The sequence below is a fragment of the Orcinus orca genome, chromosome X (assembly GCF_937001465.1).
Source record: "Orcinus orca chromosome X, mOrcOrc1.1, whole genome shotgun sequence".
Taxonomy (NCBI): Eukaryota; Metazoa; Chordata; class Mammalia; order Artiodactyla; family Delphinidae; genus Orcinus; species Orcinus orca.
Window position 1 is genome coordinate 16,650,056 of NC_064580.1, and position 24,914 is coordinate 16,674,969.

The following is a 24,914-nucleotide window of genomic DNA, read 5'->3' on the forward strand; positions in this document are numbered from 1 at the left end:
TAAGTCAGGTCAAGTCGCTGAAACTAGTGGTCAGGCCCTTCCCTCCTCACCAGAGAGTAAGCCAAGGAGACAGAAGCCCTGCTGCTGTTGGAACAGCTAGGGGGAAGTAGGAACTGCAGGAAAGACTCTTGCTGCTTGGAAGGTGAGAGGGACACTACTGCGAACACTTACCCAAGACTGCGCTAAACGCTTCACGGGGCTTGGTCTCACAGACACTACTCAGGACAGATGTGTTACCCTCGTCAGCATCACTCAGGGCCAAAGGTGCCTTCCTGCTGTGCCCAACAAAAGCTAAGGCATCTCCATCCTACAAGGGCAGGCGTGTCTGTAGGAGCTGTGTGTCTGTCAGCCATTCGCAGTCAGGTGCTGGCTGCTGTCTCATTACTAATTCTACTGAGATGGAAGATAACAATATTGACCCTGGAAAGGAATAACCTTTGAACCCATATATAACATTTTATGAATCTGGTGATTATAAACCTTACCAGAAACACATTTTAAAGAAGGGCTAAGTACTACTATCAACTTTCACATTTGTCATTTTTTCAAAACTTAAAAAAAGTTTTGCCACCACTACCAGTTAATTAAAACTGGGCCTTTCTAAAAAGAAATGATTAGATCTGCCTAAAATTAAACTTCAGAGATCCCTAGGGGTGTGTACAACTTTTCTTCCGAAATAGGTATGCCTGACACTGTTTGTCCCCGTTAAATTTTAGCATTCCCAATGACCACTGGGCAACAAGGCATCATTTGGAACCAGTACCAACTAGTTTGCTAAGCCCACTGATGACGTGGTTCCCCAGCGCAAATGGGAATCTTTTTGTTCATTTAACAAATACGTTTTGAACACCTACTATGTGCCTGGAAATAAACAAAAGGGCCCAACTCTTGTGGGAACCTCACGGCAGTGCCAGGGTCCGCTGTCGGGGAAGGTGGTTCACTAATGCCTGCCTAGGGATCATGACAAAACACAAGGGAGAGATTCAGAGAGGACAGGGCAGACTTCCTTGGGGTCAGGGTTATGGGATACCTGTCCATCAACGCAGTGCTAACTGACCCCCAACTCAGCTACTTCGGCAGGGGCAGGCCGCAGATGTCCCCCCGAGTTGCTGGACCCACACACCATGTCAGGGAACCCACCTCGGTAAAGAGACAGAGAAAACTCTGAGATGCTGCTGCCTTTAGTACGGCTTGTGGCAAGGCACTCTACGTCTCTGACTCCTAGCATTAAAAAAAAAAGGGGGGCATCCTTCTAGTCCCCCAGTTGAAGCTGAGAATATCTCCTTGCGCAGTTCCTTGGGGGGTAAAGATGCTTTTCTGAGACCTGGGTGAGGCACTCGACCACTGAGTTGACGGGCTAGTCCAGGTCATTGTCCCACCCCTGCCCACCTGTTGGTCTCCTGCCTGAGCTTGCTCAGCTGGAGGCTCAGATGCTGCTGGTGGAGCTGCTGGGGCTGGGCCTCCTGGGCAACTGCTGAAACGGGCCTGCTCCACCCACACGCCACCTGCGCCTCGCTCCCGCGTGGGTCTGCCGGGGCATAGTCCTCTTCTGCCTCATCCGTGTCCTTATCCACCCCTTTGGTCCCTGAGCCAGCCTCAAAGTGGGCTCGGAGCTCTGTGGAATCACGGAAGAAAAGGACCACGGTTCAACAAGGCCAGGGCTTGGTGTAGCTTATGTCCCGGGCCAGCAAACGTGGCTGTTCAGAGGCCGGCCAGGCCAATGCGATGCTCCATCAGGGGACTGCTGACTTTACAAAATGGAGGGGAGACTATTTCACTTAGCTCTGCAGTGAAAAGATGGTCCCCACCACTTCACAGATAAGGAAACAGACTTCAAGGTGTTTAGTTAGCCAAGGGCAGTTTTAAAAAGGGACAAGCGGGCTTCCACCCAGGCCTGTGTTTTTACTACAAACACTTTCCTGCTTGGACTGGGGAATAATGAAGTCCTGGGGTTTAACAAGCCACTCCCAGAAGCTGAGCCTGGGCAGAGTGCATTCAGGGGAGCAGGCAGAGGACAGGGAGGGAGCAAAGTAATGAGAGGAAGGGGCAGTGTTAACCGAAGCGCCACATAGCCTCCCTTCCTAGGAAGAAGGCACCGCGGAAGGAGAATCAACTTGGGTATTAAGCTGCTCTAACATTTCAAAAATAGAGCCTATAAAAAGCCAAAGATTTCTGTAGCTGCCACATGATGATTCTGAGAGAGGAGACTGAGCCGTTAAATCGTCAACCAACTAGGAGGCGTTGCTGAGCACACAAGATGACGCACTGTAGGAGCCAGGCCGTCAGGCTCAGTGCTCCTTTGAGATCCTGAGTTTAGTCTACCTGCGGTGCGTGCTCCTCAGTTATGCCTAGGGGCATGTAAAAATACATCACCAGGAGATGTTCTCAGAATCACAGAATCTCGGCCCTAAAGGGGTCTGTGACATCATTTACTTAATTGCAGAGACGTACATAGCCAAGATGGGAAAGGGAAAGCAACAATTGGTGAGTACAGAGGACCTGTCTGACCTTTTCCATAGCCACCTGAAGTTGACGTTGACCAAAAAGAGGGCCCCTACCTGGGATGAGGATGGTGACTGCAGCCTGCACCGCTCGACGGATGATGTTGTCCATCGCAAACATCCAGTGGGGCCTAATTAAGTGGTTCCTCAAAATTTTATTTACCTACAAATCACAAAAATCCAGATTTCCGGTCCATTGTACTTTTAAGAAATAGTTCTTACTAATTCGAATTTGCTTCTACTCTGAGATAAAGGGTTAACCGTGCTGCCCTGAGTTTCTGCCTGACTTATGTTTCTTCTGGACTGAGTCTTCCTTTAAGCTGACCCCAAGTCACACGGGGGTCTAGGGGACAGGTACAGAGATCGGAGCTACTGCACGGGCCTCTTCATTGTTTATTCAATGAACATTTATGAAGCATCTATGAAACCTCAGGCTCTGTGTTGGGGACTTGAGACACAAAGCTAAGCCAGACACGACCTTGGGCCTGGAGCAACTCACACCTGTTCGGGCAGACACATAAGCTTAAACCCCACACCTACCCAGCTGGCAGATGCCACTCGTTCCCAAATCCTATACTCCTGCTCTCCGTGGCCATAATGCAATCAGACCAGTCACTTGTATACACATATTCAGTGTTTAGAAAACTGCTGACACTCGGGATTCAGGCGTCAACAGGTGAGAAGAGATGGAGACTACGGGAGATGATGGTAATCGAACTCCATGGTCTTGGCTGTGAGCCACTTCAGTGGGCTTCCTACCTTCTGGCATGTTCTCTAGGGCCAAATGGAGCACTTACAGCATCCTGAAATCCAAAGAGTACCAGATGAATCTGATTGATGGACGAGCTGTCAAAGTCCAGGTCCACCTTTAGCTTTGATATCGTGGATGCCATCACCCTGTGGTCCGGGCAGCGGATGAAGTCTCTCAGGATCGCAATTATTTGCTTGATGTGGCCGACTGAGAGATGCAACTCTTCCGAACTCTGATCACCAACCCCCCACCCAAAAAAATCAGTCACTGAGTAATTCAGAGAGAGGGAGGGAAAATCCAAGAAGTACTTTGGGCAACTAGATTAACCAGACTGTCCATTTGCTAATGGAACTGGGGATTTTCCAGGCGAGACACGGGCTCTGGTCCTGGAATTTCCTCCATATCCTTCCTGTTAGAGGGTTATGTGGCCCCCTTCTCCTCTCTGGGCCGCAAACAACAGAACTAAGCCCCTCAAGGAATGGTCTGCCATCCTGTTTAACCCCTTGTAAACCACCCTCCACCCCCAACAGGCCTTGTCACAAGGCACAGTTCATAGGGGGCAGTGGCCTCTTGCTAGAAGGACCTTTTCCCATCCAAAATGAGTTAAAACTCAAACATTTCCATCCGTAACCTTTCTTCCTAAAGCGGCTGTTCTCCCAGCTTCTGAGGGCAACTGGTGCAGCTGGGGGTTAACTGGGCTTTGTGCTGTCATTTGGCTTGTTTTCCACCAGGAGGCAGCACTGCCCCATCAGTGCCTGGTTTCACTGCAGTGTTCCGCAAATGCAAAATCAGGCTTCAATGGAGTCTTTTTTTTTTTTTTGTATTTTCTTTTGTTTTGTTGGAAAAGGGAAGGACGTTGGGAAATACTTAGGGTGGTTCTTGTAACTGTGCAAATGTTCTAGGGCAGCAGGAACACCAGTCCCATTTGGACCTCTTCTGGGACCTGGCCTTGGGCGGAGGGCGTGGGATTGCTCCCGCACTCGGCCTGTACCTGGGCCACGCACTCCTGCAGGTTGGAAGCCACCTGGTTCTGCTCCTCCCAGAGGATTCTGTAGAGGATGGCACGGCGCTCGCTGTCCTTGCGCAGCAGGAAGAGGCCCAGGTCGCTGTCCTCCAGGGACGAGGCTGCGCTCCGGTCCTCTGAGGCCGAGCTCTCATCAGGAACACTGCGGACAAACGCAGGCGACAATCCCCCGCCTCCCAGGGACACCGTGGGGGAGGGGCTGAGAGGTGGCTCCGCCGCAGCCCCACCCTCAGGAAGATGCACCAGTGTTAGGGGCGAGGGGAAAGACGGGGAAAGGAGGGAGGGGGAAGGAGGGGGTAAGAGGGAGAGAATAAGGGGTCACAGGGGAGGAGGAGGAAACAGGAGGGAAGGGGAAGGGGAAGCGACGAGGGGGAGGGGAAGAAGAGGAGAGGGGGAGGGGAGGAAGAGGAAGGGGGAGGGGAAGGGACAGAGAGTGACCTCACTGCCCTCCTCTCTCTCACTGTCAGTGGCCGCCCCGGCTGCCCCGCTGATCGTGCAGAAAGGAAGCAAAAGCCCTTCGCGGCCATCTGGTTTACACCTGGGAGGGACTCTGTCCTCCGAGTGGGGGGTGGCCGTACCTGAGCAGGTGGCTGAGCCGATGCGTGGGCGTCTGGGACTTCTGGAAGAACACGTCGGGCTGGGCATCGGAGTGTGGGGAGACCGAGCCACACTCACTGCTGCTGCTGCCGCCCATCAGCTCTCCCGCCAGGGGCAGGGGCAGCGTGGCGCCCCTGGGACCCTCTGTGCGGGGCAGCCGGGGATGGGGACAGTGAGCCCCAGGCAGCCCCTTGGGCCACGTGACGCACCCAGGGGCCTAAGCCCGCGCTGCTCTAACTGGGGGTGCAAGCGATCACCCAGGGATCCTGGGGAGCTGGAGGTTCTGCTTCAGCAGGTCCGGGATGGGCCCGAGACTCCGCATTTCTAACCAGCCCTTCGGACACGCTGAGACAGCGAGTCGCTCTCTGGGTGCAAGATGCTGAGGCACCCTGTCCCAGCTCCCGCCCCATCCACACCGGGACCACTCGTATATCACTGCCCGGTAGGACCTACTGCCCCAGAAGGTGTTGCTTGCTTCGGTGGCCTGCAGGACAGACACCCTTTAACCAAGGTCGGGAGCAGCACAGGGTGACAGGCCAGGCTCCGAAGATGAAGCGCCAGGTTCTGCACCTGGGGAAGACACAAAACCCCAGCCAGGGTACCTCCCACCTCCCTCCCTGGCACAATCCCAAAGGAAAGGCTTTAACGGAGCATTGGGTATGTGAGGTTCATCGCTGTCACCTATGGGGCTCCCTGTGTCTCCGCGTCCCACACCTAATGCACCAGCCCCACCGCTCTTCACAAACACGGGCACCATGTGGGAAGCTCAGCGCTCGGGAGAGCCGTCACCTCTGCCATCCCAGCAGGCCTCACCTGCCGGCTTAAAAGCAATTCGGTTCTTCTGGCCCTTGTTCACCTGCATTAAGAAACCCTCTTGGAGCAGTCCAGCAGCGGTGACACGTTTGTGGGGGTCAGGCTCAAAACAGGATAAAACGAAGGCTCTAGCTTCCGCTGAAAGGGTTTCTGGAATCTCAGGGTGAATCTTAAACACGCCCACCTGCAATGAAGGCAGAGGTGACCGATGAGACAGTGTGGTCTCGGGCAAATCCAGGTGTACATACCTTCCACACAAAGCTCCTGTATCTGCCATCCTAGGAGGGGCTGATGATGGATTCCAACAATGGCCTCCATGACTGCTATCCATGTCCTAGCCCCGGCTGGCCTCTGGGGACTTTGCTTTGCCCAGTAGATTGTGGGGGAAGTGATACTGGTGGGGGGTTCAGAGCCTAGGCCTTAAGAGGCCTTGGGGCTTCTGCTCTAGTCCTCTCGGAGCTCTGAGATCACTACGCAGGGAGGACGCCCAGGATGAAAGGCCACGTGTGAGAGGCCCTCTGAGAGCATCGCGCCCTGGCCTCTCAGTCTCTACGCCTTCACAGCCCAAACCTCCAACTTCCAGCTGTAAACCACAGGCAGAGCAAACCTGGAGGCTGGTAACTCAGGGCCCAAGCCCTCATCCCCACGGGGTGCAACTGGCTGAGGGAGGCGGCGCTGCCCTTTCCTGTTCAGGCTCCTGCTGCAATTTCTGCTTCAGCTCCACTGCTGGCTAGCTCATCATCGTCCTGCCGCAGGCTCTCTGTCCCTGCGCCCTGTGGGGGAGGAGTTTGGGCTGAGTCGTCACATCTCACTGTGACACGGGAATGCTTCCACGAGTCCGGCTCATCCATCCTGCGTGACCGTTCCCATCAGGGACGGCTCTCCATTCATCTGAGGAGTTGTCATCTTTAAAGTTCACGGCCTTCTCCTCATCGTCTCCAAGCCCACCCAATGAGCCAGGAGTGGAAGCCATTCTGTCCTCCAGATGCACCCCATTCCCAGCTCCTCGGCAACCATGGGGCTGGCGCGGCCTCCCCTGCCCGCTCAGTGAGACCGGGGCGCTGCCGAGAGCAAACCGCCAGCCTCCGACTTCACAGCCTGAAGTCCCTGCACCAGGGGCGCACCAACTGCTTCTCACACGCTGCTCCTCATGGGCAGGATGGAGAGTTTGGCATTGAGGGGAGGGGGAAATGGGGCATTACTATCCACTGGGCACACATGGCACTTAGATGAATAATTTCTAGCGATCTGCTGTACAGTGCTGGACCTTGACTCAAAAATACTGTTAAGAGGGTAAATCTCATGTTGTGTTCTTACCACAATAACACAACATTTTCAAAAAACGAGTTTTGGATTTTGAGAACACTAAACACTGGATAGAATTCAACCCGCAAGATGTGAAATGCAGGGCACATTCCAGCTGGCACCCCTCGCCTGAGGGGTGGGGATCTAAGGGCACTAGGGGGGTCCAGAGACAAAAACTCAGGACAAGAACTCAGAGAGGAAGGGAGTAGCTTCTCCCCAGGCTCTCAAGAAGAAAAGTGCAAACATGGGCACTACGGTTTTTTTTGTTTTTTTTAAAAATAAATTTATTTATTTTTGGCTGTGTTGGGTCTTCGTTGCTGTGCGTGGCTTTCTCTAGTTGCAGCGAGCGGGGGCTACTCTTCGTTGCGGTGCGCGGGCTTCTCACTGCGGTGGCTTCTCTTGTTGCAGAGCACGGGTTCTAGGCACGCGGGCCTCAGTAGTTGTGGTTCGCGGGCTCTAGAGCACAGGCTCAGTAGTTGTGGCACGCGGGCTTCAGTAGTTGTGGCACGTGGGCTCTAGAGAGCAGGCTCAGTGGTTGTGGCGCACGGGCTTAGTTGCTCCGCGGCATGTGGGATCCTCCCGGACCAGGACTCGAACCCATGTCCCTTGCATTGGCAGGCAGATTCTTAACCATTGCGCCACCAGGGAAGCCCACCAGCTGCTATTTATTCCGAGGCCTGTAACTGAAGCTGCAGGAAGATCTTTGCCAGCCCCAGGTGGCTCCATCCTGGACAGGCATGGAAAGGCTGGAAGGTCACTGCTGCCTGCCAGCCGCGGTGTTCAGGGTCTTGTTGGGATTGCAGGTGCCAGGAGACACTCGTCAACTTGAGATCTTGGCTTTAGGGCTATCTCACAGCTGCTGGGAGGGTGGGAAGCTCAGAGAACCTTCTGCAGGGGCTGGGCTGAGGAGTGCACCAAGGCATCAGAGCACAGGGCGTTCAGAACCCGCTGAGCAGGCTGCACCCAGCTCATGGGCAGAGCCCTGCACTCGGGCCTTTGAGTTCCTTCTGCCGAAGAGACTGAGCCAGAGGGCCTGGCAAGGATGCAGGCGGGGAGGCCGTGGGGCTGACAGGCCTGGGAGGCCACCAGGCTTGGTAGAGAAGCAGGAAGAAAGGCCTCTGGAATCACGTTCCATCAGGCTGCTTCCATGTACTGTGACCTTGTCATCCGTAAGCAGTGGCCACTTAGCCTTCTGGGACCCTGCTCTCTTCCTTCTTATCTTTGGGGCAAACAAAAGTGCGCCGCGGAAGGTCAGTGCTGGTAACGACCTCTGAAGGCTACAGCTGCTCTTCAACTTCTCCAAGCGTCCACGGAGCCAGAAGCCGCAGACCTGACCTCGGATACACTGGCTGTCCTCGCATCAGCTTCCCTTGGGCTCGCAAGCAACCACGTCCCTTCCCAAGGGAGCATGTCCAGTGTAAAGCCCCACCCATAGGGCCAGTCAGTACCACGTGGGCCTCAACACACGGGTCACCCTTCCTGTCAGCTCTGGGAAGGCTTTTAGAAGGACAAAGGAGACAGCATCTGATACCCAAAGATCCTCCTCTCCAAATCTAGACAGAAAGCTGTCCTCCAAAGACACACCCAACGCGGCCCTTGAGCCTTACCCAGTGTAAGAGCGCGTACAGATTAACTAAGAAGCTTAACTCCCTCAGTTGGAAAGAAAGAAAGAGATACCCCCCACCTTTCTTAGAGCATTCACTTTAGAAAACCTGTCATTCTAAGTTCTGTGTCTCTCTTCGAGATATATGTAAACCTTTTTAAAAGCCAAATAAGCCTCTTGCCAGAAATATCTTTCTCAAGGACCTGGGAGCCATCTCTTTGGAATGCCACCACCGAGGAAGGTAGCGCTCCAATTTCCGGGTTTCTGTGGGAAAGCAGGAGCCTAACTTCAGTGGAGCCTTTTGCTCCAGAACTACGTCCCGTCCTAAAGGTTTGAGAAGTTGATCTTTCCTTTGGGTAAAGCCAATTAGCTAACACAAGTGGTCACTCTAGTTGTCAGGGGAACCTCGGGTGAACTCCTGTGACCAGTGGTGCTGTCTAGTCCTTGCACCTGAGGACTAGTCAGCATTTCTCTTCAGAACACGGATGTAAAGGGCTGCATCTGCTTGGCTAGAGGAAAGGCTGAGTTCCGCTTTCCAGTCTCTTAGCGCTCCACTCTCTTGTGCCTGTGACGCACATCACATTCTGATTTTATGCTTATTCAAAAACAAAACAAAACAAAACAACCTGTATGCTTTCTCTTCCACCTTTGTGGAGAGGTTTCTGGATTGGGAGATTTTTGATTTGAATTCTCTCTCTCCAACACCAGCAACCTAAACCATCCAACATGTCTTACTTTGAACATGGCTGCCTGCGGTTCACCGAGCTCATGGAGGCCTGCTGGTGGCCATCTCAATGACGGTGCAGCCCAGGGCCCAGATATCAGCCGGGGCACCATACCCACGAGGTCCTCGATCAATAATCTCGGCGCCATGTACTGCAGAGTGCCTATTGGGAAAAAATACAACAAAGATGGTGGGTACCATATTGTTTAAAAACTAAGTGGACCATTAGTAAACGAGTGTGTGAACTTTAACTCTCGTATTAATGACACACGGGGGCCGGTCTCATGCGTAAATGATGTCACTGCATCTCTTCTTTGACCAGACACATGCAAATGCCTTTCTTTAACACTAGTCAACGTTGACAGAGGATCACTCAGCCCCTCGAAGGATAAATGGGCCCAATCTAATTCAATCAACACATATTAGTGCATGGCAGATACAGGAGGACCAGAATGTAAGAAATGTGGTGCCTGACCTTTAGACACTGCCCAGTGGAGGAGACGTGGTGACGAGGAGGGTGGCGACAAGGAGGGTGGTGACGAGGAGGGTGGTGACGAGGAGGGTGGCGACAAGGAGGGTGGTGACGAGGAGGGTGGCAGTGGTGATGGTGAATGTAGGAAGTGCTCTAACAGGTATACACAGAAGGCGCTGAGAACATGGATGGAAAAGTGCTTGATTCTGCCTGGTTTGAGTCAGGGGAAGCTCTAGCTGTGTCAATTTGGGTCTCTGAGAAATAATACCAAGTCAGAATTAGACATACAAGAGATTTACTGCGAGAAGGGGTATGACGGATAAAGGGGGAGGGAGCAGGCTGGGCAGGGGGAGCTGTCAGACTGCAGTGCAGGTCTGACCCCTGCGAAAGGAGCGGGAAGGAAGCATCTTGATGGCAGAGCACCTCTGAGACAGCTTTGGCCAGGCCACCGGGGAGGCCCTGACCCAAAGCTGCCCACTGGAAGAGCGCCACACTGTTTCTAGTACCCTCACCATGCTCGGTCATTGGCCAGGAGCAGGCAGGGCAAAGCATGACCTTGCCATGAACATGGTGGCCAATCCAAACGGGTGGTGGCTGGGCCGCCAGTGAAGTAGACTCCCGCCATGAGGCTCGAAGAGGTGGACAAAGAACAGGAGAACTTCTGGGCAAGGTGAAGAGCTCGAGCCAAAGCCCGTGGGCGTGAAGTATAGAGTGGACCCAGGAGCGCTGTGTGTTCTGAAGGTTCTGGCTTTGGACTTTCTCCTGTGGATCACGAGCCACCAGGGGCTGCCACAGGGAAGGTGGTGATCAGGGAGGGGAAGGGGTTGCTGGAGAGATGGGGCAGGGAGGTCAATCAAGGGCGCTAAGAGTAAAATCTTTGGTTTCCCTTGAAACTAATCCTGAGGCAAGAGGCAAGGGGAATGTGGAAGCAACAGCAGCAGATGCTACGTGCTGGCAAAGAGGTTTATAATAAACAGCGAACTCAGAAATGATACTGGCCATGGTGTGAATAGAGAACACTGAGGCACAGAGAAATTCCAGTCTCTGCCTCAAGATCACAAAACCAAAGTAGGTTTCCTGAGTCTTGATCAATGCAAATAAAGGGCTCATTGGTTAAAATAAGCTTGGAGATGCTACCTACTACATCCTCCTCCTCTTGAACATCCAATGTCTTACCAGCTTGTTTCTTTCCCATGAGCATTTTAAAGGCTCTAGGACAGCTCCGACCAATAGGATGTTCTGCAATAATGGAAATGTTCTATTCTGTGCAGTTCAGTATGGTAGCCACTAGCCACGTAGCACTGCTGGGCTCTTGAAATGTGGCCGGTGACACTGAAGAAATGAATTTAAATTAAAAAATTTTTAAATTTTATTTCATTCTTCCTAATTTAAAGTTAAATATACATTAGGTTGTATCAGTGAGTGCAAGAAATCAGCAGGGCAAAAATGATGGCTTTGGTCTCCCGAGCTGAAAGCCTGGTGGGCAAGTGTTCGGTTGGCTGCAGGGTTGGGCGAGATGGAGGCTCGTAGCACTTGTTGCAGTGTCAGGAAATCTCAGAGCCCCAGGAAGGGAACTTTCAGTGACACCACATCCCCTACAGGCTCCTACTACAGTGAACAACAGAGAGAGAGGCCTTGGCAGGGAATGTGCCTTCTAACTAACCCATAATTCATTAACTTAGGAAAGACGTGACGCTGTGCTGTTTATTAGGCTGTTATCTCTCAGCTCTGCTATGCTGGGTCTGGGACTGTGCAAACCACATTTCTGCCTTGTCTGCTGCTCCCTGGTGGGTTGGGAGGGGTTGGAGGGAGAGAGCATGCCTGTGCACAAGCGACAGGAAGGAGAGGTTGGTTAGCAAGCGTCACTTTGGACCCTCAGGTGGTTCCAGTAGCAGCGCTTGGCTCATTCCCAGCTTTTTTGTCCCCCCCCCCACTTCCAGAACCGGCCCCCTCAGAGTTACGTGCTCCAGCCCAGTGGCATCCCCCACTGAAAGGTTTGAATCCCACCCTCCCCTTTGCTCCCTCAGGCCCTAGGGATGTAGGCTGCTTTCTGATAACTCAGTCCCAGGAAACAGTTCTTTCAACTAAATTCTCTCTGTAAAAATAACTGGGGTGATTTCAATTTTCCTGCCTGGATCCTAATATAATCTCTAAAAGTTAATTCTTAAAAAAGAAAATAAACTTAGAAAGTTATGCAGCAGTAGAAAATAGCACTAAACCAAATTGCAATGGCTTATTGACCCTGACTGAATAACTGTCCTTAGTACAACTGTTTCACAATTGGAGGATTAGTCTGCTTAATGCTAAATTTGGAGATTTTCTTTATATGGAACCATAGTGAACATCACTCTTTCTAAAGGTAGGGACTTAGCAATGACATCCATATTAGTTATTTACTGCTATATAATAAATTACCCCAAAGAAAAATGGAGCTGGATGAATCAGGCTCCCTGACTTGAGACTATACTACAAAGCTACAGTAATCAAGACAGTATGGTACTGGCACAAAAACAGAAACATAGATCAAGGGAACAGGATAGAAAGCCCAGAGATAAACCCACGCACCTATGGTCAACTAATCTATGACAAAGGAGGCGAGGAAATACAATGGAGAAAAGACAGTCTCTTCAATAAGTGGTGCCGGGAAAACTGGACAGCTACATGTAAAAGAATGAAATTAGAACACTCCCTAACACCATCCACAAAAATAAACTCAAAACGTATTAAAGACTTAAATGTAAGGTCAGACACAATAAAACTCTGAGAGGAAAACATAGGCAGAACACTCTTTGACATAAATCGCAACAAGATCTTTTTTGACCCATATCGTAATGAAAATAAAAACAAAAATAAACAAATGGGGTCTAACTAAACTTAAAAGCTTTTGCACAACAAAGGAAACCATAAACAAAACAAAAAGGCAACCCTCAGAATGGGAGAAAATATTTGCAAATGAAGCGACCAACAAGGGATTAATCTCCAAAATACACAAACAGCTCATGCAGCTCAATATCAAAAAAACAAACAACCCAATCAAAAAATGGGCATAAGATCTAAATTGACATTTCTCCAAAGAAGACACACAAATGTCCAACAAACACATGAAAAGATGCTCAACATCACTAATCATTAGAGAAATGCAAATCAAAACTACAATGAGGTATAACCTCACACCGGTCAGAATGGCCATCATCAAGAAGTCTACAAACAATAAATGCTGGAGAGGGTGTGGAGAAAAGGGAACCCTTTTGCACTGTTGGTAGGAATGTACATTGGTATAGCCACTATAGAGAACAGTACGGAGATTCCTTAAAAAACTAACAATAGAACTACCCTATGACCCAGCAATCCCACTCCAGGGCATATACCCAGAGAAAACCATAATTCGAAAAGATACATGCACCCCAATGTTCACTGCAGCACTATTTACAATAGCCAGGACATGGAAGCAACCTAAATGTCCATCAACAGAGGAATGGATAAAGAATATTTGGTACATATATACAATGGAATATTACTCAGCCATAAAAAAGAACAAAATAATGCCATTTGCAGCAACATGATGGGCATAGAGATTGTCATACTGAGTAAAGTTAAGCCAGACAGAGAAAAACAAATATCATATGATATTGCTTATATGCAGAGTTTAAAATAAGGGTACAAATGAACCAAAACAGAAGTAGAGTCACAGATGTAGAAAACAAACTTATGGTTGCCAGGGGATAAGGGGGAGAGGAATAAATTGGGAGATTGGGATCGACATATACACACTACGATATATAAAACAGGTAACTAATAAGGACCTACTGTACAGCACAGGGAACTCTATTCAGTACTCTGTAATGGCCTATATGGGAAAAGAATCTAAAAAAAGAGTGGATATATGTATAACTGATTCACTTTGCTGTACAGGTGGAACTAACACAACATTGTAAATAAACTATACTCCAATAAAAAAAAAAGTAACTTATTGCATGCTAGGAAAAAAAGAAATTACCCCAAACGTTAGCAGTTTAAAACAACAGTTATGATCTCACACAGTTTCTAATGATTGGAATGTAGGGCTGGTTATGTAACAGCTGGGCCGGGTAGATCTGGCCCAGGGTCTTTCATCAGACTGCAGCCAAGGTGTTGGCTGGGGCTGCAGTCATCTGAAGGCTAGACTGGGGCTGGAGGATTCACTTCCAAGCTCACAGGGGTGTTGGGAAGAGCCTTTGTTTTCTCGCCACATGGGATCCTCCATAAGGCTGCTTAAAATACGGCTTCCCCCAGAGTGTGTAATCCAAGAGAAAGCAAGAGGAAAGCCACACTGCCTCTTCTGACCTAGCCTCCAGGTCACACACCACCACTCTGTCCTAATCTATTCATTAGAAGCAAGTCACTAAGTCCGGGCAGTGTTCAACGGGAAGGGAATACAAACAAGGCTGTGAATACCAGGAGGTGAGGGTCACTGGGGGCCATCTTGGAGGCTTCTGGCCACAACATGTGGCACTCAATGGCTTACAAAGCAGCTCCACGTAGCACTGTCCATCTGGCTCTCACAACTCCATAAGCACGGGCAGAAGAGGTATGATGTACTGTTGCTCCCATTTTACATATGGGGAAACCAAGGCTCAGAGAAGCTAGGGAATTCATTCAAGCTAAAGCCCAGGTCTTCTGTCTTCAAAGTTGGAGCTACACACCATGACATCCCTGATCTAAGTAATGGATCCAGGAGAAGCACAACTGAAGAAAAAGCTGCCTGATTAAGAGCAGCTGATGCAAGAACTTCCAAAGCCATAATGTGACTTCTTTCCATGTAACTTTCTTTCCGTATTAGGCCCAGGGCAGTAATAGCGAACTGGGTGCTCCATTTTATTTACTACTGTATTCATAGGGAAACCATCCAGTCACAGCAAGCAGCCAACGATGAGAGACAGATCCCCACAACTATTTCCAAGAGTCAAGGGGCCAACCCGGGGCAGCGTGCACGTTGTGGGTGTACATCAGCTGTACCAAAGACTGGCTTCTGTGGAGAAAACCAAGTGAAGATGCCATGGAGGTGGGGGAGCAAATGAATGGAGAGATCCTGGAAATGTTGCTCGCCTTAAATCTGGCTCTCCTAGGGGTTTCCTATGGTCCCTCAGGTATCTACACGGGTGCAGTGGTGCAGAGTTCAGGACAAGGTGATCAGGAAACCCACAGGCGTCAACCCAGTCCCCTTGGGACATGAAATCCATTGGGGGCTCCTGGACAACGGCCCAAGAAGGATTTTCAAATTATCAGCAAAGAAAAGACATGACACGGGACGATAATTTAGGAGTTTCGACTGAGGGGCCAAGATATGATCTGGATACCAAGACAAGGGGTGAGAGAGGGACCACAGACGCATGTTTCTACGGCGGTCTCAGATAACTGGTTACACAAGCCGTGGGCCCCCAGCCCAGGGGCCTCCCACCCAGATCAAGGGTTAAAAGGGGTGAGAGAGCAGAGCCTGCGCTGGGAGGTGTACCCTCTCTCATTACAGGTGTTGGGGAGGAGCTGTCCCCAGAAGCGTGTGGGCCCATGGCGACTCAAGCAACTCAACATCCACCCAGGATAAGTGCACTTGAAAGGAGGCCACACATGTTTGCACCTTCTACAGTCCCCTTGAGACAGTGTTAGAGCCCAAAGTTTCCACATTTAATATTAATAAAGTAGCAAAAAGAGAAGTAAGGTGCAGCTTTCCATGCCCCCGGGGTCACCCCAGTTGTCCTGCCCAAGGGATGGGTCTGGAGGGAGGGGCCACCACTTCCTCCCAACCCAGAGCCTGTGAGGGCTCCTCACTGGGCCCACTCAGAGCTCCATATGTATGTGTCCCCTGCAAAGAAGCTGCACAGAGGACTGGTTCCCATGGGAGCAAAAGCAGCTGACAGCAGCAGAGTGGGGACCATATGGTCTGGGAATATCACCGCACCCTCTTGACAGCGGGTAAAAAAGGGACACCAGATGCAAAACCCGTTGCAGAAATATTGCTTTAGGCTCTTGTTTGTTTTTTGGGTTTTTTTGGCCATGCGGCTTGCGGGATCTTAGTTCTCCAACCAGGGATTGAACCCGGGCCCTTGGCAGTGAAAGTGCAGAGTCCTAACCACTGGACCACCAGAGAGTTCCCTGCTTTAGGGTCAGTCTGCCTGCCTGTCTGTCTGTCTATCTATTTATTTATTTTTGGCTGGGTTGGGTCTTTGTTGCTGCGTGCGGGCTTTCTCTAGTTGCGGCGAGAGGGGGGAATACTCTTCGTTGAGGTGTGCGGGCTTCTCACTGCGGTGGCTTCTCTTGGTGCAGAGCACGGGCTCCAGGTGCGCGGGCTTCAGTAGTTGTGGCATGCGGGCTCAGTAGTTGTGGCTCACGGGCTCTAGAGCGCAGGCTCAGTAGTTGTGGCGCACGGGCTTAGTTGCTCTGCGGCATGTAGGATCTTCCCAGACCAGGGCTCGAACCCGTGTCCCCTGCATTGGCAGGCGGATTCTTAACCACTACGCCACAGGGTCTTTTTTAAAAGGAATCCTGCCCAAAGACAGCCTTCCAGGCCTGGTTCCCTCCGTAGAAAAAGATGGAGGGGTAGTTATAATGTGCAGGGTAAGAGACCAGGGTGAGGAAGCAAGGTGTAGTCAGCCAAAGGAGAGGCCCCTGTCCCGGACACGGGAGTTATATTCAGAGGGGTCCGGCAGCAAAGAGTTAATAGCAACCATCAGCCAGACCCAGAGCACAGGAAGCCAGCTTAGAACAGTGCTAGTCAGGTGACAACTTTCTGCCCCTCTCCTCTCCTGTCCACATCTGGTGAGGAGGGAAAGAGGTGAGGGAGGGAGCAAAGACCGACACCCCGACCAGTGGGGACGGGGAGAGGAGTCCACCCTTTAAATGAGGACGAGCGTGTGGATGAGTACAGGCAGAGCCCGGAGATACTGCAGGTTCGGTTCTAGACCACCATAATAAAGCGAATATGGCAATAAAATGAGTCTGGAGTTTTCCGGTTTCCTAGTGCATGTAAAAGTTATGTTCACACTATACTGTGGTCTATTAAGTGTGCAGTAGCATTATACCTAAAAAAAAACAACATACAGACCTAAATTAAATAATACTTTATTTCTAGGGACTTCCCTGGTGGCGCAGTGGATAAGCCTCTGTGTTCCCAATGCAGGGGGCCTGGGTTCGATCCCTAGTCAGGGAACTAGATCCCACGTGCATGCCGCAACTAAGAATTCACATGCCACAACTAAGGAGTCTGCGCGCCACAACGAAGGAGCTGGCAAGCCACAACTGAGCTGATGAGCTGCAACTAAGGAGCCCGTGAGCCGCAATGAGGGAGCCCGCCTGCCACAACTAAGAGCCAGTACAACTAAATAAATAATACTTTATTGCTAAAAAGATGCTCACCATCATCTAACAATGCAGGATTGCCACAAACCAATTTGTAAAAAAAAAGCACTATCTGCGAAGCGCAACAAAGCAAAGCGCAATTAAACAAGGCACGCCTGTATATCTGCCGGAACCCTTTCAATGACTGGATTCAGACTTCGTTTGCTTCTCAAAGTGCCATTAAGACTTTCCCTTTGTTTCTCCAAAGACGACATACAGATGGCCAACAAACACATGAAAAGATGCTCAACATCACTAATCATTAGAGAAATGCAAATCAAAACTACAGTGAGGTATCACCTCACACCGGTCAGAATGGTCATCATCAAAAAGTCTACAAACAGTAAATGCTGGAGAGGGTGTGGAGAAAAGGGAACCCTTTTCACTGTTGGTAGGAATGTAAATTGATACAGCCACTATGGAGAACAGTATGGAGGTTCCTTTAAAAACTAAAACTAGAACTACCATATGACCCAGCAATTCCACTACTAGGCATATACCCAGAGAAAACCATAATTCAAAAAGACACACGCACCCCAATGTTCATTGCAGCACTATTTACGGTAGCCAGGTCATGGAAGCAACCTAAATGTCCACTGACGGAGGAATGGATAAAGATTTGGTACATATATACAATGCAATATTACTCAGCCAGAAGAAGGAACAAAACTGTGCCACTTGCAGAGACATGGATGGAGCTAGAGACTGTCATACAGAGTGAAGTAAGTCAGAAAAAGAAAAACAAATATCGTATATTAAAGCATATATGAGGAATCTGAAAAAATTGGTATAGACAATCTTATTTACAAAGCAGAAATAGAGACACAGACACAGAGAACAAACGTAATGATACCAAGGGGGAAAGGGGCGGGGTGGGATGAATTAGGAGATTGGGATTGACATATATACACTATTGATACTATGTATAAAATAGATAACTAATGAGAATCTACTGTATAGCACAGGGAACTCGATTCGGTTCTCTGTGGTGACCTAAATGAGAAGGAAATCCGAAAAAGCGGGATATATGTGTATATATATAGCTGATTCCCTTTGCTGTACAGTACAAACGAATGCAACATTGTAAAGCAACTATAATCCAATAAAAATTTTAAAAAAAGAAATAGGGATTGATAAAATTAAAAAAAAATTCTCTTTGTTATCTAAGTGTGGCTGGAAGAGTCACGGGAAAGGACCATTGCCCTGAGCAGGCGTGGGAGACAAAAATAAAAATAAAAATTACACCTTTTGAGTCTGACAGGCTCAACATGTTAGTTATGCACATAAACTCGATTCTCTCAAAGGCTCCTGCCAGCTTGAATGACCAGTGCAAATTAGTATTTAGTTCACTAATGCAGACTTCAGTTGCACTTGCTATGAGCCAGGTACTGGTTAAAGCACTTCATCAATATTAACTAGTTTAATCCACATAAAAACCCTCTGAAGTGGGTATTATGAGCATCTCTGTTTTATATACTTATGAAGAAACGGAGACGCAGCGAGCTTAAGTGATATGCCCAAGGCCACACGGCTAGCAAGTGGTTGAGCCAGAATTTGAACCAAAGCTGTTCACAGCCACAGATCAGAACAGAGTTCCTGTCCCGAGTTCCATTCCTGGGTATCTACCGGAGAGGGATGGAAACATATCTCCACACAGAAGCTTGTATGTGAATGTTCACGGCGTTATCATTCACTATAGTCAAAAAGGGGAAACAATCCAAATGACCATTAACTGGTAGATGGATAAACAAAATGTGGTCTATCCATACAATGGAATACTATTCAGCCAGAAAAGGAATGAAGTACCGATATACACTATATATAGCACAGGTGAACCTCGGAAAGATTATGTGAAGTGTGGGAAGCTGGATACAAGGGACCACACATTGTATCATTCTGTTTATAAGAAATCTCCAGAGCAGGAATATCTATACAGACAGTGGGTCGCTGGTTGCCTGGGGCTGGGAGTGGGCATGGGGTTGACTGCAAGGTGGCACCTTTTGGGGGTGACAGAAATGTTCAAAAATTGGATTGCGGCGAGAGCTGCACAACTTGGAAAATTGACCAGATACCATTGAAATGTGCACTTTAAATGGGTACATGTTACGATATGTGAGTTAAACCTCAATAAAGCTGTTGCAAAACCAAAAGCAAAGGGGGCTGACCCTGGCCGTAATGGCCCTTCCTCCTGTTCTAGCTGGTTTACACCTATGGTGAAAAGCCTTCAGAGGAACACAGGAGGGGAGGACTTCGGGCCAGGAAGTTGTCTGAAGCCTTTGTCTGTCCTTCCAGGCTCCAAAAGCCTCCGGGCATTTGCGTGGAAACGCCCCACTGTGTCCACCCGCACCCAGTCGGAGTGTGGCACCAGCAGCTGAGATTTCTTTACAGAACCGCTCTGTTTTGCAAAGAGTAATTATATGCAGGGGAATTTCCTACCCCAAATGACACCCCTTCTTTATTATCCCCCAAACACCCCTGCATTATTTTGCAATGCAAAATTCATGCCTCCTCAAGCCAATTACTTGGGAAAATGTGATACGCAATGATGAATTATACATGCGTTTTCTTTATGATTTTTTTTTCTCCTTGGGGATGGTAATTATGAGATAAATTGTTGGGGGTTTTATGTCTTGAAATAACTCCTTACCATATCAGAGCCCCTCTTGCTACATATTGCTAAGCTAATTGGTGGCTTCCAAAGAGAAGGACAGAAGTCATTTTTAATTAGGCTAGTAAAAAAATATGCCAGTCACACACACATACTCACCGATACATACATGTGGAGATATATATATTTATATCAGAAACAATGAATGAACATTCAGTACACTCTTGGGGAGATCCCGGTGGGGTCCTTGGTGTAATAGTTCCCCATTTTGAGGTGCATGTACCTCCTTTGGTGTTACAACTGAGAAGTCATTTCTGATGCATCGAAGTTCTCTTTAGATAGAGAACGAGTCTCTACTGTGGGTGTCCAGTGGCTGACATAACAACTGTCTTGTTGAAGAAAAGTCTTTCAAAGCTGAGACATTATTCACCAAAAGTAAAGGCAAGTCTGTCCACTCTCTAGTTTGGTGTTATAGGGATAGAAAACAATCATCTGTCTTTTATAACTTACATCGGAGCTATAATATGATAAGCGCTGTTTCATAATTCCATCAGGCAAGATCTTTGTGATGCTTTCATTACACCCTAGGGGGAGCACAAACCTTTACTTAATCAAAATCAGTACTTCTCTCCGAGGATCAAAGTTTCTGTTTTGCTTTTAAATGGGAATTACAAAAAGCCATAGGGGGCTTCTGAGCATAATTCTACTCGTTGGTGGTGTACATGGAAAGCTAGCTGGCAATTTTATTCCACTCTCTGAATCCAGTCCCTCTCAACACATAAATGATTCCATCACTGACACATGGAAAAGAAAATTCAATTGCTCAAACCCACTTAGAATACCAAACCCATCTTAGAACACCCTAAAAGAATCAGCCTCTCTTGGAAACATAATCATATTAAAGCACGAGGTACCAGAACTCCCTAAAGTAACAGGCTATTTTTATAAAAGACCAATAAAATGTTCTAATAAGTTGCCTGAGGGATACTGTTATTCAGAATTACCTACGATTCTGAATAATGTGCTACTAACTTAGAAGAGATGCTGCCACTTTGCTGACTGGTTAGAAACCCTCGGAAAACCTCAAGCAGAGCACACCACCTACTCGACCTTGGAAGACAAGGAAGAAAGTAAGGCAATCTCGTTGCCACAAATAGCTAAGTGCATCATTATGACAGAGTTCAAACACTTTGAAGTTGGGGACAATACACCGTCCACTTCAACTACCAGTTGTCCAGCGTGCACACAGGTGCTTGGTGAGTAACTTCCAAAGGACTGCAGTTGCAGCAAGCCTAACCCCAGGACGGCGACCCCACGCCAAGCTCTGTCTGCTTACCGGCAAAAGTTTCTGTACATGGATTCACTCCTGCAAGACGTTTAGAGGTGCCGAAATCGGAGATTTTCACCACTCCGCTATAGGTATTCACCAGAACGTTATCACCCTTCAGAAAAGGAAGAACATCAAATGCTTAAAGAAAGATTTAAACAAATTAATGTAAAATAGACTTGGACCTTAAGAAATGGTCATGTGTCTCTAGGAAGACTAGACTCTGCTCAATCCTCTCCCCTCCGTGAGCCCGTCCACCTGCAGACACTCCAGCAGCTCATGTGATCTGAGATGCAAAGTAAAATCTCATTGGCTCAGACAAGCAAGTACCTTTACGTCTCTGTGCACAATCTGGCTTTCGCGGAGATACTTGAGGCCTTCCAGGATTTGCTTGGTGTAGAACTTGATGGTGGGCTCCTTCATCAGCCCCCATTTTGATCGCAAAAGAGCCGAAAGGCTTCCTGGAAATGGACACAGTAAAAAAAAAAAAAAAAAAACTCATCAGGGCGATGAAGAGTCAATTATAAGGGTTCAGGGAAATAAAGTGAAGTGACGTTTCTAACCTAATGTAAGCACTCGCGCCCACATCACTGTATCTGGGCTAAATGCAACATCCTTCCTCCCTCTCTGTTGCCTGTTTCCCAGATGCGCAAGCAGCGTAGTCAGAGAAGGGACGGGGCGTGAACCAGCACATCAGCCTGACCAGAGGTGCAGGGTGGAAAGGAACCCCTTGTGACCCCCGAAACTCAGCCAGGCCACCTTCGGGCTCAGCTCTGTTCAGCTGCACAGAATCAGGAAGAGAGCGCAACAGTGCTCTCTGAACTCTGAAGGGCTGGCCTGACACTGCACATGCTGCACAAGCGTCTCAGCCATTGGGCTTGGGTCAAAGCCACGCTTTCTACCTCACCCTGAAATCAGAGGTGGACAGGAACAGAGTGAGGGGCCCTTAAGGGAGACAGGGACCCGAATCGGAGGAGGTTGGGGCTCTCTGTCCTCACTGTGAGAAGCTCCTAATGCCAGGTCCCAGGGTCAGGACGGTCTAAACACCCACCCCGCCCCGACCCCAATTATACTATTAAACATTGAACTTTGGGGCCAGAGAAAATCTCCCTTCACTGCCTTCTGACCCTGTGTTTCAGAGATTATTGTCCAGGCCCTCAGCATCAGCTAGTCGCCCTTACACAGGACCCTGCTATGCCTCAGTTTCCCCATCTGTAAAAGGGGAGGTGCACATCTATCTCCAGCTCTGTGGTCATCCTCAAGACCTCACGTCTGGAACACAAATCAGTATTTTCCGCTAGACTATGAGCAGTCTGAGGGAAGAAGACACTGTACGTCATCATAAATGTAACCCTCAAAATCTAGCGCATTGCCTGACTCTTAAGACATATAGTTAGGTTTTTAATGTAATGGCAGGCTCTTAGTAACTATGAGTTGAAAGAATGAATGAATACAGATTTCTAACTCAAGTTTTTATATTTGCATTCAGATTACTATTAATTTTATCATTATTTTCTTAAAATGAGCACTTACTGAGTTCTTGCTCTCTGCCTGGCACCGTTTTGAGAGCTTTACAAACATTATCTCACCCCATCCAATAAGCCACTGAGATAGTGTCATTATGACTCCAATAATTATTACTATTCCAACTATGACAGTATTTATTAATAATCTAATTTTAAAATTCATTTATTCAGTCAGAAAACTGAGGTCACACAGCTTGCAGATGGAGGGACCAGCTCAAACTAGATGGCTGGGGTCTTCCCTAGTGGCACAGTGGTTAAAGACTCTGCGCTCCCAACGCAGGGGGCCCGGGTTTGATCTCTGGTCGGGGAACTAGATCCCACATGCATGCCTCAACTAAGAGTACGCATGCCACAACTAAGGAGCCTGCCTGCCGCAACTAAGACCCAGCACAGCCAAATAAATAAATAAATAAACATTAAAAACAAACAAACAAACAAACAAAAACCAAACTAGACGGCTGGCTCCAGACCTGAGGAACTCCCACCCTCGCACTCTACTGTCTGCCTTTGGGGATCTTGTGGATAAAGCACTGGTGTTCAATTTCACTGTCAACATGTTATTTCACAATGTCATTTAAAAACACCTCCATTTCCTCTTCTCCAAAGCATATTTCAACTCCTAAACTGTGAAGGCCTCAAGGCCAGAGACTATGCTTTATTCATCTCTATGTCTCTAGTGCTCGGCCCAGCAGCTGGCACTCAGTAGATCCTCAATGAATATTTGATGATTGAATTACCAGACCAGGAATAGACTGTTTATGTGACACTGGAAAATCTGAATCCAACTCCTCTGGGAAACAAATAGTCTCCCACACCTCAAATGTGTCATTTTTTAACGGCAGGATGAATAACGATGCTCATATTATATTTTCATCAGTGATTTTCAGGGTATGAGACCAGAAGACCAGTGACTACTCACCCCCAGGCACCTGCTCCATAAATATCTTAATGTAGCCGCCCTCGGAAACAGAGCCCAGCTACTGAACAATATTGCGGTGCTTGAGGTTCTTGTGCAGGGCGATCTCCTCATGCAGAGGCTGAGAGTAACTGGTGAGAAAAACAAAGCCAGTGTCACCTGCCAAATCCCTGGAGCTTGGGGTCCATATAGCGCACCTCACCAGTACCTGCCCTGCTGCTGGCCATCCCTTCTTTGTGGGAATGTTCTCTCCCCTGGCTCCCATGAGACTATTCAGCTTCCCATGTGTAGAACAGGGGATAATAACACGAAGCACTCAGGGCTGCCGGGGGCCAAAGTGTGTCAAGTTTCTCAGGCACCCAGTGGAGTGCCTGGTGTGTGGCAAGTACCCAGTGAATGGCTGCTGCTGTTACTATGGTTATCGATAGGGCTTGAACTCTCCAACCATCCTTTGTCTCTCTCAACAGCCTCTCTTCCTCTGCTCCCCCATGAAGGGAGCTGTTCCAGAAGGTTCTGTCCTCAGCTGCCTTCTAGTCTCATTCCGCAGACTCATTCCAGACTACAGCAACAGCCACCTAATGGACCTCCCAGCCTCAGCCTCTGGCCTCTTCAGTCTATTCTCCTCTGGCCACCCTATTTCCCCTTCCTAAAACACACACCCCATCACATCACTTCCCATCCTAAAGTCCACATAAAGACCACATTGTTTAACATGGTACACAAGGACTTTCAAACTCAGGTCAGACTACATCTTTAAGAATGTTTGCCTCATCTCAAGAGTCCCCCCCCCCCCACTGCCCTACATCCTACAGTCGAGTCACAACAGACAATTTTTTCTTCTCTCAGTACACTCTGTGCTTAACAGCTCTGCTTCCCCTCAGCATAGAATGCTCTGGCCTCCTTTTCTGCCAGACGAACTCCTACTCATCCCTCAAAGGCCGGCTCAAAGATGATTTATTTTCTCAAACTTGCCACAACTCAACCAAGAAGAGCAATTCATTCCACTCCTATGCTCTACAAACACTCTGTGAACCTCTGTATTATGGCACTTGTCACTTTGCTCTACCAAACTGGGCACACCCTAACATTAGGACAGTATCCTACTCCCCTTTCAGTCTCCAGTGCCAGCCCAGAATCTGGCACAGAGAAGGTACCCAATATCCTAACTTCAGCCTGTAAATTTAGGGAATGGGACAAAACAGTCTCTAAGGTCCCTTCCAGCTCTAAAATCCCAGGAACGACCATGAGCAGTGAAGAGCTGAAACGACTAACACAACCGATTGAAGGAGGCGGTTCAAGCCAGCAATTTTCCCCCAACAAACAACTGCAACGCCTTATCCATCATGAGAATAAGAGACAGAATACTGGAAGAGGAA

The 24,914-nt window shown here is 48.7% G+C and overlaps 1 protein-coding gene across 1 annotated transcript in view; it reads right to left on the reverse strand.

Moving 5' to 3' along the window:
* The window catches only part of MAP3K15 (mitogen-activated protein kinase kinase kinase 15), a 147,942-nt gene that overhangs the window by 2,559 nt on the left and 120,469 nt on the right, over nucleotides 1-24,914 (reverse strand). The window contains 12 exon segments of the mRNA XM_049704772.1: nucleotides 1,390-1,615; nucleotides 2,559-2,664; nucleotides 3,299-3,484; nucleotides 4,244-4,418; nucleotides 4,855-5,017; nucleotides 5,687-5,870; nucleotides 9,330-9,366; nucleotides 9,368-9,458; nucleotides 9,461-9,481; nucleotides 21,106-21,211; nucleotides 21,427-21,557; nucleotides 23,542-23,669. Coding sequence (XP_049560729.1) covers nucleotides 1,390-1,615; nucleotides 2,559-2,664; nucleotides 3,299-3,484; nucleotides 4,244-4,418; nucleotides 4,855-5,017; nucleotides 5,687-5,870; nucleotides 9,330-9,366; nucleotides 9,368-9,458; nucleotides 9,461-9,481; nucleotides 21,106-21,211; nucleotides 21,427-21,557; nucleotides 23,542-23,669 — 1,554 coding nt within the window.